Source organism: Penicillium brevicompactum (assembly GCF_028827555.1).
Source record: "Penicillium brevicompactum strain IBT 35665 chromosome Unknown utg000005l_segment0_segment0, whole genome shotgun sequence".
Taxonomy (NCBI): Eukaryota; Fungi; Ascomycota; class Eurotiomycetes; order Eurotiales; family Aspergillaceae; genus Penicillium; species Penicillium brevicompactum.
This window is the reverse complement of record NW_026623208.1, coordinates 2894847-2912674: the sequence shown is the minus strand read 5'-3', so window position 1 is coordinate 2912674 and position 17828 is coordinate 2894847. Positions and strand designations below refer to the sequence as shown.

Genomic DNA, 17828 nt, shown 5'->3' with positions numbered 1-17828 from the left:
TCAGACTTGGCGTGCAGGAACGAGTTCGTAACGAGAGGGGTCCAAACGTGATGGCTCTGGAATGTAGACTCACTCTACCAATGGAACCGCCCAGTGCAAAATCGGAAACTTCCCCTTTGTGCAGTCGGCGGTGGCCTTGAAAAAGGAAAGACAATTTCGATCGACGATATCTTGAAATAAATTCTACAAAGAGGGTAAACTGAATTTGAGAATGAAAGAAGGAGGGGCAGATGAAGTACCCGGCAGAACCAGGTCAACAGCACACCTCTCAGGGCAATTACGCGTTTGAGGCATAGCTCTAGAAGGGCTCAATGAGCCCGGATGCCCAGGTGGTGTTGGTTGAACGTATCGCAATGGGTTACAAATTCCTCACGGAAGATGCAAATCACGTTCCACTGGCTCCCTTCCAAGGAGTCTCCAGGGGAGATTTGGCGAGATGACTTCATACCGCTGGAAGATAACTCTTTCGAGGGCCCGGAGTACCAGGGTGAGCAACATCAGGGACCTGAAGGGGAAAAGGTTTCCATGCAGTGACGGGAAAGAAGATCTGCTCTGGTCATATTTTCACGCCCCCCGAACTCGAGTATTATAAAGAGCCGAGTGATTCGGATTAATAAGTGGAATGAACCTTTATGATGAAGGTTGATTTGGTCGGTTGCCTATATATATTTTCTGGTCTCCTTCTCTTCCATGGCTGTCAAATGGAACTAGAGTAAGGCCAAATGCAATAAGTCAATAACCAAAAGATTCCCGAGGTCTACGTCTACAGAGCATATTATGGTGCATAGACTGCTGTCTCTTTGGGTAGGTATTTCATTTGGGGGGTTCCTATATCGAAATATCTACTTCTTCAAGAAGGTCAAAGCCCCGAGTGCCATGGCATCGATACCAGTCTTCAGAGTGGGCTGCAAAACCGGAGCGAAGAAAGGTGAATGATTACCAGGCAACTGATCAAGAGTTCCCTTGTCAACAGCATCGTCCCAAGTCTTCTCATCGACTCCACCCCACATCCACATCACATATGGAGCCCCAACAGCAGTTGCGAGCAGAGAGAAATCCTCACTAGCAGCAGGCGGGTCCATCTCCACAAGGTTCTTTCCAAAGTACGGAGCGAAGGTCTCACGAAGCGTATCAACAGTCTTGCCATCATTGATAGTTGACGGAGTCGAGAAAGTGCGCTTGATGTCGGGCTTCTCCACCGCACCAGCAGCCATACACTCCGCCTCGATGATACGGTGGATAGCGCCACACACCTGCTTCCGCACATCCGCATCAAAAGTCCGCACATTCAGCTGCAGATCCAAATGGGCAGGGATGATATTTGATGATGTTCCTGCGTGGATACTGCCGCAGGTCACGATGGCCAGCTTTCCGGGAGTCACCTCCCGCGACACAATCGACTGCAATTTTGTAACAATCGACGCTCCGATGACGATCGGGTCGATCGTTGTCTGTGGCGCGGAGCCATGCCCTCCGCGACCGTATACTCTGACATCATACGCATCTGCTGCGGTGAGCAGGGGGCCAGCGTGGAGGTTGACAGAACCCGCGCGCATGCGCACAACATGCTGTGCGAGAACAATATCGGGTTTAGGGATTTTGTCATAGAGGCCATCTGTGAGCATAGCTTGGGCTCCATCGAGATGTTCCTCCGCGGGCTGAAAGATACAGATTAACGTTCCGGACCAGTGGTCACGGGCGCTGTGGAGAAGCGTCGACGCTGCCATCAGTGTAGTAACGTGGAAATCGTGACCGCAGGCGTGCATGACTGATTTGGAGCCAGACTCGTCCTTCACTTCTTTTTTACTGGCGTAGGGGAGACCAGTCTTCTCTTTGACGGGGAGAGCGTCCATGTCCGCCCGGACAAGGATGGTCGGGCCATTGCCGTTGCGGAGAATTCCTGCTACGCCATGACCACCAATCTTGGTGATGACTTCAAATCCAAGAGAGTTGAGGTGATCGGATGCTATCTTGGCAGTCTGCTCTTCTTGACCCGATAGCTCTGGGTTGCTGTGGATGTGGCGATAGACATCCTCAAATGGCTGGATGTCTGGGCGGTAACGATCGATGATCTCACCCAACTGGGTTTTTTCTGGAGCCATGGTGAGTGTGTGGTAAGTTGTGCTCCGTGTGATTTGGTTCGTACCTGGAAGTTGCATGTTAAAGTCTGGTGGGGAAGCTGAGGAGTCAGGACAGATTGGAAGGCTCCAATTCCTTACGTCAGGTCCACTTTATATCCAGTCCAGGTACCTGAGGGGAACAGGCGAATAGGTAAGTGCAGACGAGGCTCGGAGGAGAATAAGATCCGGTCTGGGGAGATCTGGTTGCCGAAGATGGGATCCGATGGATAGGCGACAGGCGATGTTCACCCCGCCGTCGGCAATCCCCTCGAATCAAGTTGGCCCCTCTCCCCGCGATTCCGCTGATTCTCGGTCAGTTCCGCCGTCGTCATATTTTCTGCCGAACGATACCCCTTGAACTGGAATACGACCTGAGAATGTCCACCAACCATCTCCAATCCAATTCAATTGAGTTTGTGAAGTAGGCTCTGAGTAATATTTGGTAAACGGGGCCCGGTTGAAGATATGCGTTACTGTAGTACGCGCCCTCTGGAATGATGCTATCTTTGCCGGCGTGGTAGATCCTGGAGAAGAAATGTGGAAGCTATGTTATCGCTGTCAGCGTCATGGTCACTACGTAGTACCATTCTTCCGAGGATGGTGGCCGCCACATCGTAATCGTCATAGCTAGAGTTGACAATACTGCTAACGCTTAAGTCACGGTTATAGAGTCGCACTCTGAGGAAGGTGATCAGTTGAAGGATCGATGTGAGACTTGAATACCGCTGTAGGCAGAGCGGACATGATCCACATCAAGGCTGGGAGAAGCGCGACAGATTCAGTCAGCACGGTGGGCTCGGTGGGCTCGGTAAACGCAGTAGACGCGACCGGCCGAACAATGAATCCTTCCTCGGAGTACCCAGAGATGCTGTGTTTCGCGCTTGAAGGTTTGAAAACTCCGTGTAGGTCCATGTCTCATATCATCCGGTATGCCTTCATGCGTAACCGAGGGAGGGTTTCGAAGAATCGGAGATATGACGAGTCACTAGAGTATAGCGACCGCGAAGAGGGTTGCGTATAACAGAGGCAGAGCATGGTATAAACACGCTATGAAGGTAAAGCATGAAGAAATGGGCGCTCTACTGTATCAGCAATTGGTATATCTCGACGTGTGAAGTGGGAGGATCCATCGGGAGAAGCAGATCTTCAAAGCGTGGTTCTTCAATGGTAGCATTCGGCGAGAAGAGATAGTCATGGTCCACTTTACCAGATCCTGAGATCTCACAATAATAAGGTGTAGTATTGGAGGTTTGGCTGAAGCCCGAGGTATTGCTGCTTTTGGCATCTGTGAGGATCTGGTGAGGCTCTTGAGTTGCGGCTCTGCGGGAAGGGCTGTAGTTGCTCGCTGATCAAGGTATAAGTCTGGGTTTTCAATGATGAAATGAATGGATGAGACCTCGAATGGTTAGGGAACCTACCAGATGGGGAGCAAGGAGGTCCAACATAAACAACATCGTTATACCTGAGTCGCGTGAAGAGGCGGGTCACCATGGAGCAATAGATGAATCTGATTAAATCTAGACCTGTGTCTACTGATCAAGGTCACCAAATTTACAACAAATCCTGTAAAACTTGACTTGGTAAACTATTTTCGAGATTTCATAAGATATTACAGACTACAATCTCCAAGGCAGGGTTTCAGCAGGTAGCTCGTTCAAATTAAACGATAAAAAAACGAGACCCAAAAAGAAGAATAGAAAAAGAAGCCGAAGCTCTCACCTCCCTACTTGCGGAATCGCTTGTTCACTGAGTAATATATGTTAGCAATTTGGTCTGCAGCAATGCTATGAGTTCGATGAAACTTAATGTGCACTTTCGGGGCGCTGCCCACTCGGGGCTCTCTTCTCGTGCCCGCTTGACACGGCCGCCCAAGGGGGCGTCAGCGCCGGGGCGCCACGGGGGTGCCGCTGCCGCTTCTGGTGCAGGCAGGCGAGGACTCGAACTCTGACCTCCCCAAAGCCAGAGCCTCCCGCCCTACCCCCCGCCAGAAGCGGGAGCTTCACCTACACGGGGACCCGCGCCACTGACGGCCCCCTGGGCAGCCTCTGCGGCAGTGCCCGAGGCCGGGGGCGCAGGGGTGGCTGCCACCGCAGCCTAGGGAAAAGCATATTAGAACGGCGCCAATGGCAATACCATGATAGGACGGGGACAGATGAATCCTACCTGGGCAGTGGCGGAGAGGGCAGCCGCGCGAGCTGCGCTGGCCGCGGCATGCTCAAGCCGGAGCTGGGCATCGGCGGCGCGGGCGCCGGAAACAGCGGCTTCCTGCTTGTACTATCAATGGTCTTAGCACTCCATGATCTCATATGGAAGCAGCTCAATCTTCCACTGATGCAAGCAATGGTATGCTGTATGTATGGTATGGTTTTTGATTGAGCCACCCATACGGCAAGCCAAACAAGTGCTCCAGCTTCAAGCATGGCTCCCACAATGTGGGCATGAACGAAAGTTCACATGGTAAGTGTGCAGAGCCACGGCCAGCAAACCAAGGCCCATTTGGGAAACTGGACATATTCAATGAGGGGAACAGACTTACCTTGCGGCGCTTGCGCGCCTTCTCCCAATACCGCTTTTATTGTCGGTAGGAGATCGGGCCAAAGACCCGAACTTTCGGAGGGATTATCAGATGTCGGGCTACCCTGGAAGTCTCCGCGAGGACCTATCGGTATAAAGAGGAGAGATGGGTGAGGAAGAGAGAAGAATCAGGCTGGGAATGATAGTTGAAGTTGTATTCATACGAAGGAATCTTTTGCTGACTCTTGAACTGTCTCTTGAACTGTCTCTTGAACTGTCTTTCTACTTTCTTTTCTCAAGCTACCGACAAGTGCTGTCACAGGCTTATATCTAAACGACTTAAACTCATCTACACACGCACATATTTATATTCCTTTCGGTGGGTTCGTCTCTCCCTCTCATCTTTTCATTGCCAATCCTACAGCCTTTGGCTGTCTGATTTTTTCCACTGATTCCTTTCAACAGACCGACGGCTATTCGCAGCTGTAACCAAACAACGATAGCACCTCATACTCGGTCACTTCCGAGATTACATCGTCATGTCCCCACTACGGCTCATTGGAGCCAACCACATTGCCCTTGCCAAGAGCCTCATTCCCAGATAGGCACCCGGAGATCAATACACGCCTCATCGCACCGAGACTTAAGGCATCTATTTCTCCCTGCCTCCAGTGGCCTGAGCCGATCATGACTGAGAACCCAATTTGTGGTCTCACGATTTCGCATTTCTTCAACAGACTTGGCTGTATCTGATCCATGCCACAGATCCTTCGCCGGGTGACAGCCCCATTCCGCGGAACCTCACGACTTAAAACATCGACACCGCTTTTCTTGCTCTTCCAATGGGTGGTCTCAGATTTCTCCTGCGCTGATCACCATGTCACCATAATCAAAACCTGGAACGACGCTACCATCGTCACATACGGTCCCGCCGCACCAAAGATGGGGTGAGTTGGTACAATGGGTTCAGAGGCACGATGGGGGAGCAACGACCACATGAGGACTTCACACCGCAGTCTGCACAGACTGAACACCCCGTCGAGCCCTGAACAGCTCTTTGCAATCCGACCGTCTCCTCAAATGGCTCCCAAATGACAGATCCCGCCTCTCATCTCGATGATACGCCCGCACAATCGCCAAACTCTGAGCCTCCCCAGGTTACTGCACAAATCGCGAGCAAAATATATGATGATCAGCACAAGGAGGAGTTGGACTACCGGATGTGAAAGATCGGGTGTAAATCTACAATTGATTGCTCTTTACGAAGGCTGCGGAGCAGGACATGCGAGTCAAAGAGCACCACAAACGCACCCCAACCCTCCATCCAAGAAAATATGCCTTTGGCTCAGTCTTTGCAGTCACCAACCTCACAGACAGAATCAAATCGAGCATCTTCGAGCCAGTCATGAGACCGTTATGCAAGGCCGAGGAGAGGCTCTCAAATAAACTGAAATCATCCGACAGGCAAAAGAGAACGTTCAAAACTCTACTGCGATGTCTCATAGAGCAGCCGCGATGATGGAAAAGGCTGTGCCATCAAAGAAAATATCAACAGCTAGCTCGTTCAAAATGCAAGCCAGAAAGAGAAGAAGGACACCATAGACTTTCAAAAAACATGGGGTATACAAGCTGGAAGAAACCTAGAGTAGGTTCAAGATAAACATACAGATCAAGCCTCTTATGTTGACAATACAGCTACAGTATCACCAGACACCAAGCTCATCGGCCTCATATCTACGGACGATCGGATTGGCAAACTCCCGAAAGACTTGAGCACCTGATGGTGTCATTTCTCAAACGATGGATGATGCACACTCTGGCTTCCAATCGACAAAACTACCATTGCGTCCAAGGCAGCTTAGACCGATGTGCTAGACCGAGAACCAGCATTCCACCATTTTGATGATCTCTGATCTCAGCAGATGAGCTTTCTGCCAGCTAACCCTATCCACACACCTGACAAGAAAGTATTAATCTCCAATCAGCCCCAGTATGACCTCCGGTCTGAGTTTGACTGCCACGGATGGTCATTCCACTGGGCACGGCATCACCTCAGACGATTCTGTCTTGGCCTCTTAGCACACGCCGCTCTGTGGGCTAAACCGATAACACCTCAAGTTTGTCAACAGACGCTCTAATTTGCCAGCTAAAAAAGAGCGATGGAGACCGCCCACCGTGATGCAGTCACACAATCCAGCCGACAGTAGAGTCCACGCGCGAGCCTCTTGCCCATCAGCGACCCCGAAGTGATTCTGAGTTTTCTCGGCCTAGAGCACTCGGGCCTAATTATGTTCGACGCAATGGCATGTTTAAATCCGGCCAGCCCCCACCCAGTGGAGTCTATATCGTGTCTCAACGATCCTTTAGATCGAGTGTGAACGAGTTGCCACATTCTAGATAAGGACGTCCTGAGGAGTATATTTGACCATCAGTACTGTCATTGAGTCAATTCCTTCAAAAGGAATACCCCTGATCTCATGATTGTCATTTTATCTACCCTGAACGTCCTGCTTTAGTCGACTTCTCTCTCAGGAAATGAAGATTCTTTGCTAGAACAAGAATATTGAGCCAACGAAAAGCCCCATTTCAACAACAGAACTTTGAGCATCATTATATCGGCGAATTATGCTCTCAGAACAAGATGAAACGTAGTAATCAAAATTAGACGTCGGTTGTCCATCCAGATCGAAATCCGCCGCCCATAGAACAGTGCTGACTCATCACACGTGACCCCGAAACAATCAACTGCGGCCTCGAATTTGTTCCGCAACGACCAACTTGACCACGAACCCCAAGACCGCCCAAGATGGCCAAGAAAGGTACGTTAAAGCACAATACCCATCGTCGGAAATCCCAATGCTGCCTCGCGATTCCGATCCCGCCCCCAATCGATGCCGAGTCCAATGGCAGCGACGCGAATCAAACCCCCGAATCTCGACCGCTAACACCCCAACAGCAAAGTCCCGAACCGTCGCCGTCCGGCTGATCTCCATGGCCATGACTGGCTACTACCGCACACTGATCCGACCCCGTGTGCACCGCCCGCTCAGCATGATGAAATACGATCCCGTCGTCAAGAAGCAGGTGCTTTTCCTTGAGGCGACGAAGGGTGGAAAGAACAAATAAGCGCTTCGCTGAGATCGGTCTCGTATCGAGCGGTTAACATCGGACCGACACTCTCTGTCTGAATGCACTCTACATCTCGATCTACTCGATCTCGATTCCAATTCCTCCTTTCGGATTCCGAAGTCCACCTTTCTCCGCAACCGCCATTCCGATTCCTAGATACCCGAGAGTTTGTGCGGGTGTGAAATATGCGATTAGGGTGCCAGGGATGATCCCTGCTTGTACATTATTTACTGGGAGGATGCAAACGGGAAGTTGTGGATTCATGACCTCTCGGATATTTTGCGGTATACTTCTTGAAGCATTGTGTTTGGCGTTAAAGAATACAGATCTGGGTACCCTGAATAAAAAATACAGTCCATGTCTCACCTCCCGCTTCGTTACGTGATGCATTTTGCCGAGTTCCTCCCCAGGACAAATTACCCTTATAAATTGATATCTCGAGTTCGGAGTTCCCTAGTCACCCCCGATGGTTTGGGGGTCAAGAGGGAAGCAGTAAGTATGCTTGCATTGTGGGCCACAGAGGCAGGTCAATCGATGTGGTTGGAGGAGCCAGTGACCTAGCCAGCGCCTTGGCTGAAGCGCTCGTTGTAGCGGTCGCCTATCCATGGTTAGTTCGGTCTGCCTTGGAGAGATGAGACAGCTTGCCTCGAGTGCGGCGTTTATTCCGGGCTCGCGCTTTAGCAGCTTGGCTGGTTCCTTCGGTTCGACTACTCCCTAAGGCCAACCCCTTGGGACTGAGCCGTCGTTGCGGGTCATCGCCTGTCTTGCGCGATCTCTTTGTGGGTTTGGGTGCGCTGTCCGCATCGTCGGTTGATTTGATTGGGGCTTGCGGAAGATCCCCGGTCAAAGCCTTGGTGTCTGACTGCACACGCGTCTGAGAATCAGGCGAATCTTCTTGGGCAACGGATTGGCGAAGACGACTGTAGGTCCGTTTCTGGCTTCGTTTGATCTCTTTGCTATCCGACTCCACCCCGGAGCTGTGGTCAGTTGCGTCCGACAGTCGTCTAGTTTTCTCATGTTTGCTCTGAGTCATGGCATGTGTTTCTTCAAAGCTGACTGCCTTTCGCTTCACGGCGGTCTGCTCTGGCTTGATAGATTGGTCGGCAAGAGTAGCACCAAGCTTCCCAGGATCAGGCCCAGACTGTTCGGTTTCGTCGACATTCATCAACTCGAGCTGTTTGGTAGTCTTGGTGCGCTTTTCCGAGATTGCCGGTAACTTTGAAGTCTCTTCAGACTCCTCACCTGGAACTGTTGTCCTTGGAGCAAACGATCCCTGGGGATCAGGTGTGCACAGCATGAGCATATCAAGCTCAGCCACGTCATTGAACACAGACAGATCATCATATTCAGGAGCGGCCCTGTCATGCAGGCTCGAGAAGGGAGTGATATGACTTCGATCAACGACTGAATCTCGTGGTGGGTCAACACAATCGCCGACTATCGAAACATGGCGTTCCGTGTGTGGTAATTGTTCGCCTGTTTCCGCATTCTCCTTTGCATGGGAAAGCATTGCGCTTAGTTCAGTCGCAAAATCATTGCCAGTGCCGCATTTCCTCGGCTCGTGAGGGTCAATCCTGTCGTCAACTGTGACCACATTTTCTTTTTTCAGAGCATTGACGCAGAAGGGATCATGCGTGGTACGCTGCGCGAGCAGACGTTGAAGAGAATTCTCAACCTTACGCCAGGTCACCTCGAAAGGCTCATTGGGTGGCACTTCCATGATCTTTGAAACCCCTTCTCTTATCGTCATCTGCCAGCTCTCGGCTTCTTGGGCTCGCTGAAGTAGGGAAAGAATCTCAGAATCTGCCTCCGCTCGGTTCTTCTCTAAGGCCGCTGACCGCGACTCAACAACAGCGACGCTATGCTTCGTGAGTTTAAGCTCCTGATCTTTGAATGCCAATTCGATCTCAGTTCGCAGGAGCTTTTCCGCTGCGTCGAACGCTGCTCGTTCTTTCATGCCTTGGGACTGAGTCACTTGTGCCAGCTGGGTTTGAAGCTCTTCGCTATTCTTCGTCAGCTGGTGAAGTTGCTGTACGAGTGCTTCCTTCTCGGCATTCAAGCTAGCTTCCGAAGATTTCGTCATCTGTGACTTAGCTTCGCTGGCTTTCGCGTCGTCGGCGTACTCGGAGCAAGTCCGCTCTAACTCCTCAATCTGCATGCGGGTGTCCTGGAGCTGCGATCATCAGAAGAATGAAAATGATGCGGTCAGGGAAGTTACCTTCAGATTTGTTTCGAGTCGACTTTTCTCCGCGAGCTTCTTTGACTCGTCCTTGGTCAGATTAGTGGATATCACTCCATGCACAGTAGTCGGGCCATACCAGAGAGCTTTGGTTATTGGCAAGCTGTGATGTGAGTTCATGGGTTTCCCGTTCCAGTCGAGCATTCACCATCTCAAGTTCTCCAATCTTGTGTTCATACATTCCTTTCATCTCATCCTGTGATCGTGTGCCAGCCGTGGAAAGCTCCTCTCGGATCCTTTGCTCATGAATAACAAACTCGCCTCGCAGTGCTGTTTTTTCCATTTCCAGACGGGCAAGTTTGACTTTGTTCTCCTGCCCATTGGAAGTTGTTTCAGTGAGATCATGCTGGATTTGGATGTTCTCTGATACTTTTCGCTCCAACTCCATCTGAAGAGACTCCTTCTCACCCAAGGCTTGCTGGAGCTGAAGTTGTAACTGCGTATTTTCAGCAAACTTTGCAGCAACCTCCTTTTCTAGCACGGGGTTCCCCGCCGGCATTCTGGCTTCAGAAAGCATTTGGCTGAATTTTTGCAGACCTTGAATGAGGTTTGCTTCGGTTGTTTCGACGGCCTTGACAGAATCCCCTAGATTCCCGAGAACTGGTTCAATGATTTGAACATGCCGCTGGAGACTGCTATAGGAGCTCTCGTTGCTAGCAAGCTGCTTCATCAAAGACGAGTAGGGACCCAGGTTGCTTTCGATCGATTGCAGTCCTTCTTGCAAAGCCTGGAAGACATTGTTGCTCGTCTCGTTGGTTCTGTCGAGATCGCTTGTGAATTGTCCTGCTAGATACTCAAAGCTGACATATGCGTTAGTGGAGATAACGGAGGATCAAGGGTTTTCCTATAACTTACCGCGAGCTGGCCTTTTGAACACTGTTGGTGAATTCTTCCGCATTCATCGTTTCGGCAGAACACTGCTTCTTCAAGTCCTCAACTGAAGCGGCGCAACGCTCTACCTCCGGACCCAGTTTCGTTAGGATGGAATCCTGGGCTTCAAAGCAGGCTTTCTTGAACCGATCACACATAGTGTCAATCTTTTCAGCCATCTTGCGTTGTTCTTTTTTGACGACGGTCAAACATCGTGCCTGGCTCTCAGATTCCCTCTGGATGTAGGCCTCAAGTGTCCCGATTCGCCTTTTGTCACCCATCAGCTGGGCCTTGAGAAGATCGCTCCTTTTCTCTGAATGCTCCAGTGCTTCTTTTAAAAGAGCAATTGATCCATTCGAAGAGGCGAGTCTCTCTTTCTGCCCCTCGATCATTGCGGTTTGTTTTGACGTCTGCAATTTGAGATCGCCAAGGGTGGCTTGTATTTCCACCTTTTCATGTCCCAGTGAGGCCGCAGTCTCTTTGAGATCCATCGTCTGCGCTCGAACCTTGTCATATTCACGACCAAGCTCATGGATCACACCTCTGTATGTGGTCATCTTCGCCTTCAACTGTTCTAACAGCGCACGCTGGCCGTTAGACTCGGACGAGGCTTTGACCAACTGGACTTGATTTTTATTGACTCGCTCCTGTAGGGCCTGGTTGGCTTCTTTCAATGCCCGATTCTCTGACTCGATTTTTCTTCTGATACTGGTGGCGTTTTGTTCACTCTCTTCTCGCTGTCTGATCCTCACAATCAATTGCTCAAAGAGATCGTTCTCGCTCAGCTGAGTATTTTTCTTGCCACCGACAACCAGCATCTGTTTCTTGGGTGCCTCTTTTTCATGGTGGCCTTGCCTCTTTGAGGTACGTTGAGTGTTGACGGGCCTTAGGGGCACTCTCGGTGGTAGAAGAATTGTGGCCTCATGGCTACCACGATCGTGTCGACGCTCCAGCGTTGCCGATGCATCCCTAGGCAAGGCAGGGCCAACTTCATTGGTCTTGTAGAAGTCAGCCACGCCCTGCGGCGGCTTTCCAGCGCTCGACGTATTCCCGGAGGCTTCGTTGTGGCCACCGCCTTCTTTCGGCTCATGCAATCGAGAAACAGAGACTCCATCTTCATGTTCCACAGGCGACTGCTCATTGTGCTCAATGCGAATTTGGTCGGGATTCACGCTTGCGGGGCCTTTCGTTGGCGCAGACTGGTGTGCATGCTGGGCATGAAAAGGTTGTCTCGCCGGGACTGGGTTACCAGGTTTCGGATCTTTGACGACGCTACGAGAACTGAGTGGCCTATATGACTCACAGGAATCAGTTTCTTGTGAGCAACCGCACCCTGCTGCATTGGAATTGAATGATACGTACGTGTCAGACCTATTCCAAGGCAGGTCGACAATCACCTGCCTATTCAGTAGCTCATTGGAGGCAGGGGCAGTCTCAATTGGATTTGTGCTGATGGGATGCTGGTTTGAGACGTTCCTGAGAGAAAACGGCTTCCTGCTGGATGCGGGCTTGGCGAACGAGAACTCCGAGACATCTATCAAAGAGCTCGGCGGGCGTTCAAGTAACGGAGTTTTATCGGAGCCATCCATGATTCAAAGTCACTCTCATCTGATGGCAGAAAAAGGTAGAGGAAGAAAGTGTGTATGTCAGTTCGGAGAGGAGGGAGTCATGATCCCGAATAGGAAGGCACCCGCTGCCATGTCTACTTTGGACGTCTTGCGGCAAATACATACTGTATAGATCACTCGTACATCTCTCTAGAGATTGAAATTGAATTTTATTATTGTAAACAGATTCTCCATGTTCGTTTCCATGCCTAACAAGTGCAATCTTCATAAACCGGTATGTCCAGGGGGCCCGCGATCGCCCTCGAGTCGACGTCTATTGTCGGTCTAGTGAATGCACTGTAGGCGAAAGCTTGAAGCTAACTCCCATTTGTTATTACCGACTATTGCCTTAGTGAAATGGCCGAGAACGGCATTGGTAGCTGTAGTTGCGGTCGTGGTGGGTGCCTGTAATATGAGATACTCTGTTCAATACGCGACCAGCTGTTGCTTTGCTTTCCTCCCGAGGTCTCTGTCGTTTTCAAAGGCTCTGAATGAATGCTTTCCAACCTTGAAACCTTCCAAGGTTGTTATTTTCACCTCAAAGGGGTGAGTGCGGTGTTCTCCTACATAAGTCTGTGGGGTGTTTTGTTGCCAGTCCTGCCCCCGTTTATATACCTCCAGGGCTTTCTCAACAACAAGGCTGAATTCCGCCAAAAAACAGACATAAGAAAAGATCACTAAAAGACCAATTATATAACGAAACCTATATGTGAAAACTTCATCGACAAATTCATTAAATATAACGTGGAAGTTTGAAGAGCTGTAGACCGCGAGAAGCATATGATGTTTACACCAAGAGGAAGCGGGAGTCTCCACAGCTCTAGAGCGTGTTTCAAGTAGATTGAAATTAGCTTAAAGTTGTGGAACAATCTGACTGACTCGCTGTGTCTGGACATTTCCGATCTGAGGCTGAAACGAATAAACCCAATATTAAGGCGACAACACAACCTTGGAAACCTTGTGAATGAACAGTTCGTATTCTCTGAAAGTCAAACTTGAACAATCACCATCCAGAACGGCCAGTCTCAGCCCTGGAACCCCAGCACAGCTTCTTTGTTGCCGTTGCAGCCTAATAGCCGTGGACAAGGATCCCGCGTGAGCTCCCCTATAAGCTTACTTGGCTCCTCCGGACAAGGTTTCTAGTGACCCCATCTGGCAGTTTTCTTTGGTCCTTGAACCCTGTGGCTGCGACACTAGCAATCTGACTGTATCCTAATATAGCGACTCTCCGGGAATTATGAACGCTTAGGCCACTGAAGATCAAAGAACCTATAAGAATGGAAGCTCCTTGAATTGTGCTAATTTGCTACGTTGCTACGTGGTTAATTTGCTCCTTCGGACGCTGTGATTTGTTGGCGGCAGAGTACGTGTTCGAGACTCTAACGCACAAGGATCACCCAATGCGGGCTATCGAGCTAGGTGCATGTGATAGGTCCGATCGACCCTCGCGTCGAAGATTCCAAAAAACTTCCAGGGCCGTTCTGTGCGACACCGGCGTTCCCGAAAGAACTTCTACGGCAACGTGGCGGCCACGAGTCGGGGAAAATAGGGTATATCACACGATGAGTTCAGCACAGGTTGCATATCTGCAGGCTGTTTGGTTCGGCTGATCGAACTAGTCGTACATGCTGTAATTCGAGGTGATCACGACTTGATTCGTCAGATCTTTCCGTCTGCACATGAGTGCTGTACAGGGTTCAGGTTGGGTGAAACACCAAGGGGTCCTGGCCTTGGGAGAATTGGAGCATCTCTGCAGGGTGTACTCCGTACTCCGTGCTCCGTAGGGCATGTCTGTGATTAAAGAAGAAAGCTGTGGTACTCCGTACTCCGTACAAAGGTGTCGCTAGTACTTTGTGGCGGATGTCCCTAAAGGTCACCCGGTTTCAAGTTGAATTTTGATCGCCAGGATGTTCGTCTAGGATCAAACTGGACAAGTCACTGGGCGAATGGCGCCAGTCTGTGCATGCTCAAGCGGATACTGTCGCCTCCGCCCAGCAAGCTAAGCGGGCCCCCAGTTCGTACTGGGCAAGACTGGCTCTCCGCTTTAGACAGTTGCACACGATGGGTCCCGGGACCTCTCGACTGTCTAGACTGAGGCACGGACGGAGTCAACGCTCGGCAATATCTTCCACACCGTGACTAGTCTGGAAAAGTAGAGATAGAGTGTAGATCGCACGGCGATAGCCAAAATAAGCATAGGGGAAAACAGCAGTGAAAAGGCGAAAAGGGCGAAAAAGAGGATATATTTTTTTTCTTTCACCCTTTCCCCATTTTGTTGCGCGTCACGCGTGATTGGCCCGCATTTACTGCCGCTTCGGACAGACCGCTCGCCCGCTTCATCCCCTTTCTTTCACATCTGCTTCAACTTCCCATGAGGTTCTGGCTATTGGCTTTGTTACTTTGATCTTGACGTGTCTGGGTCTCGAATTTCTTCCCCTGGTCCCTTTACCCGAAATTGTGCCGTGTGCTAGCTCCCGAACCCCCCCGTCTTTTTCGATATACATATGCAGCCTGGCATCCTGATATCTGAACTCTGCCCTCTTGTCTCCCGATTTTCTTAGGGAGCTTGGACATATTCCGGATTGCTTTCTTCAATCTGGCCGAAACCGTGCATTTGCATCTGGACCTGCATAGAAACGCCCTGCGACTCTGAAACACTCGACCCCCCCGCTCGGCCGCTCTACCTTCGGAATTCGGTCACTTCTCATGGACATTGCGATTTGAGCTCCATCTTCGTTGATATCGATCGCTTTTCGCTTCTCGTTGAACCCTCTCCCATCCCACGTACCCCGAATTCGTGCCGAACACTGTTGGAACAAGTGACATGTTGCTAGCCTAATAGTCAACCTTTTTACATACTTTGGCCATCGCTTCATTCCCTCAATATGGGTAACACTCAGGGAAAGCCGGTGAATTGCAATGATGCAGGTATGTTGCTTCCTCTGCGTTTTCACTGCTCTTAAAATGTGAAATTCGTTGTGCTCGGGCTTTATCTATCCACCCCGCCAATACCTTCGGACGATAAGCTAATTCCGCTGTTCCTCCTAGTTAATCTCAATCATTTCCGGCTTCTACGTGTCGTTGGCAAAGGTGCCTTCGGCAAAGTTCGAATTGTCGAGAGAAAGGACACCGGCCTCACGTTTGCCTTGAAATATATCCGCAAGGAAGAAGGTTCGTGGAAGCTCCAACCCGCCGTTCATCCCACCACAAGCTGACCATCCTTGCAGTGGTTCGTTCGGAAAGTGTGCGAAATATCATTCGTGAACGACGAATGCTCGAGCACCTCAACCACCCATTCCTTTGCAACTTGCGATACAGCTTCCAGGATATGGAGTACATGTGAGTGGCCCTCATTGGCTGTGTATCACCCATTGCTAATTGTGGAATAGCTATATTGTGGTCGATCTCATGAATGGTGGTGATCTGCGCTTCCACATCTCACGAAAATGTTTCACAGAAGATGCAGTGCGCTTTTGGATGGCCGAACTGGGATGTGCTTTAAGATACATCCACTCCCAGGGTATCATTCATCGTGATCTGAAACCCGACAACGTACTTTTGGACTCTGAGGGGCATGTCCATTTGGCTGACTTTGTAAGTTCCACGGGTTGCAATTCACCAAGGCGAGCTGAAAACTAACCTCGGGTCATTAGAACGTGGCATCGGATTTCCGACCAGGGAAACCTTTGACCAGCAAGTCGGGAACCCTAGCCTACTTAGCGCCGGAGGTCTACGAGGGAAGCGGGTACACTTTCGAAGTTGATTGGTGGTCATTAGGTGTGACATTCTACGAGTGCATCTACAACAAGGTATGACTCGTTCCTCCGTCGTGTGTGATATCCCGATCTGACTTTGAGTGAAGCGACCGTTCGAAGGCCGGAGTCAAGACACGTTGAGCGAAAACATCAAGAAAGCCCAACCTAAATACTACGTAACCAATCCCGCAGTCTCGGTTCCCTGCCTGCGAGCCCTTGGATCATTGATGCAGAAGGATCGAAGCCAGCGAATTGGTGCCATTGGTTGGGAAACTTACACCCAGCATATGTTCTTTGCGGAAATCGACTTCGAAGCGCTCGAGCGGAAACAGATTCCGCCCGTGTTCCGCCCGTCCAGCGACAAGACCAATTTCGATGCCACTTATGATCTGGAGGAGCTTCTTCTTGAAGAAGCACCACTCGAAGCCAGAGCCCGCAGACAAAAGCCGCGTGCTGAATTAAGGGAGGATGCGACCGCGAAGGAAATTCGAGAGGACGAGCTGCACCGACTCATCGAGACCATGTTCGAGCCATTCGACTACACCTTGACAGACTACCACGGCAATGCCGCCGAAGCAATTGCCGCTGTAACGTGGGTCTCTTTCTTCCTAACACTAGTTTTATTTGCTAACAGTGTATACCAGGAACCCCGAGGACTGCTTCCCAGTAGCTACAACCACCCCAACAAACACCGCCGAACATGCACGACAGTATTCTCAAGCCGACCCCCAGAAAACCACCTATCCCAGTCAACACGATGGACAATACCGTGCTCCCCCCAGCCAACAAATCACCACAGTCACGGAGAATCTCAACCCACAGGATCCCGCGGCTGGCCCACAGCCCCCATCACCCTCTAATCGCGTCTCGCCATCACCACCGCCCGCCCCGTCTTTCCACCGACCTCTCCCCCAAAATCCCCAAACCCACCGTCCCCGGGGTGCCACTCGACAAATGAGCAAGAGTGGAGGCGTGCAGATGGTCCTCAACGAAGCTGGCAGCTGGAGTGAGCTGGCTCACACATCCACACTTCCCGCAGAGGGCTTGGAGGGCGGCGATGACAAAGGCAAGCAAGCCAACGGTATGCTGTCCTTCTTCAGTCGTAAGAAGGGTCGCGACCGCAGTCCCAAGCCCACCGAACCGGGTGTTCTGGGCAAGGAGGGCGCCAGACAGATTATCAACTGAAGTCCGTTTTCCGGTCCAACCAAATCTCTTCGGCGCCGGCTGGAGAGGCGTAAGGAGTAACGAGACGTGCCAAGTCCGACACTCCGCGGACAATCGCTAGTGCCTCTTCGACTCGACTGATCAGGCACATTGCTTCCGCCTCGTGTCGAGACCCGAGCCAATGCGAGTTCCGACTCCTTCATCCTCCAGCCCGGCTGCCACACCATTCGCCCACTACATTGGGTTCTCTGCATTGTGCGCCATCACCAACTGAATCACAGTTGGATAATGCCCCCTGCAGCACATCGTACGGTCGCTCGAAGCACCGTCCGATCTTTCTTTCTTAGATTCCCAGTGAGCAGCGAGAATTCATTTCCAGCCTATCACCATCACCATCACCACACACTCTCTGTTCATTCCCCCCAGCTGT

At 50.9% G+C, this 17828-nt stretch overlaps 7 protein-coding genes across 7 annotated transcripts; 3 read left to right on the top strand and 4 right to left on the bottom strand.

The window, feature by feature from the left end:
- Positions 1-842: 842 nt before the first annotated feature.
- N7506_006950 (putative zinc metallopeptidase) lies at positions 843-2102 on the bottom strand (the record flags this gene model as incomplete). The annotated part of the gene is made up of 1 exon (XM_056956243.1): positions 843-2102. The coding sequence occupies one exon, from the start codon at positions 2100-2102 to the stop codon at positions 843-845; it is 1260 nt and encodes a 419-aa protein (XP_056810577.1).
- Positions 2103-2783: 681 nt separating this feature from the next.
- Positions 2784-3032, bottom strand: N7506_006949 (uncharacterized protein; the record flags this gene model as incomplete). Its single annotated transcript, XM_056956242.1, has 1 exon — positions 2784-3032. The coding sequence occupies one exon, from the start codon at positions 3030-3032 to the stop codon at positions 2784-2786; it is 249 nt and encodes an 82-aa protein (XP_056810576.1).
- An 831-nt stretch (positions 3033-3863) lies between these two features.
- N7506_006948 (uncharacterized protein) lies at positions 3864-4540 on the bottom strand (the record flags this gene model as incomplete). Its single annotated transcript, XM_056956241.1, has 4 exons — positions 3864-4064; positions 4128-4214; positions 4284-4394; positions 4508-4540. The coding sequence occupies 4 exons, from the start codon at positions 4538-4540 to the stop codon at positions 3864-3866; spliced, it is 432 nt and encodes a 143-aa protein (XP_056810575.1).
- An 850-nt stretch (positions 4541-5390) lies between these two features.
- Positions 5391-5683, top strand: N7506_006947 (uncharacterized protein; the record flags this gene model as incomplete). Its single annotated transcript, XM_056956240.1, has 2 exons — positions 5391-5581; positions 5605-5683. 2 exons carry the CDS (start codon positions 5391-5393, stop codon positions 5681-5683), a joined length of 270 nt encoding a protein of 89 aa, XP_056810574.1.
- A 1757-nt stretch (positions 5684-7440) lies between these two features.
- On the top strand, positions 7441-7760 carry N7506_006946 (mitochondrial 54S ribosomal protein bL33m; the record flags this gene model as incomplete). The annotated part of the gene is made up of 2 exons (XM_056956239.1): positions 7441-7453; positions 7591-7760. The coding sequence occupies 2 exons, from the start codon at positions 7441-7443 to the stop codon at positions 7758-7760; spliced, it is 183 nt and encodes a 60-aa protein (XP_056810573.1).
- A 601-nt stretch (positions 7761-8361) lies between these two features.
- N7506_006945 (uncharacterized protein) lies at positions 8362-12461 on the bottom strand (the record flags this gene model as incomplete). The annotated part of the gene is made up of 5 exons (XM_056956238.1): positions 8362-9936; positions 9982-10032; positions 10082-10802; positions 10858-12162; positions 12235-12461. The coding sequence occupies 5 exons, from the start codon at positions 12459-12461 to the stop codon at positions 8362-8364; spliced, it is 3879 nt and encodes a 1292-aa protein (XP_056810572.1).
- Positions 12462-15364: 2903 nt separating this feature from the next.
- Positions 15365-17419, top strand: N7506_006944 (serine/threonine-protein kinase; the record flags this gene model as incomplete). Its single annotated transcript, XM_056956237.1, has 7 exons — positions 15365-15407; positions 15528-15650; positions 15707-15818; positions 15869-16073; positions 16133-16288; positions 16342-16826; positions 16879-17419. 7 exons carry the CDS (start codon positions 15365-15367, stop codon positions 17417-17419), a joined length of 1665 nt encoding a protein of 554 aa, XP_056810571.1.
- Between the last annotated feature and the right edge of the window lie 409 nt (positions 17420-17828).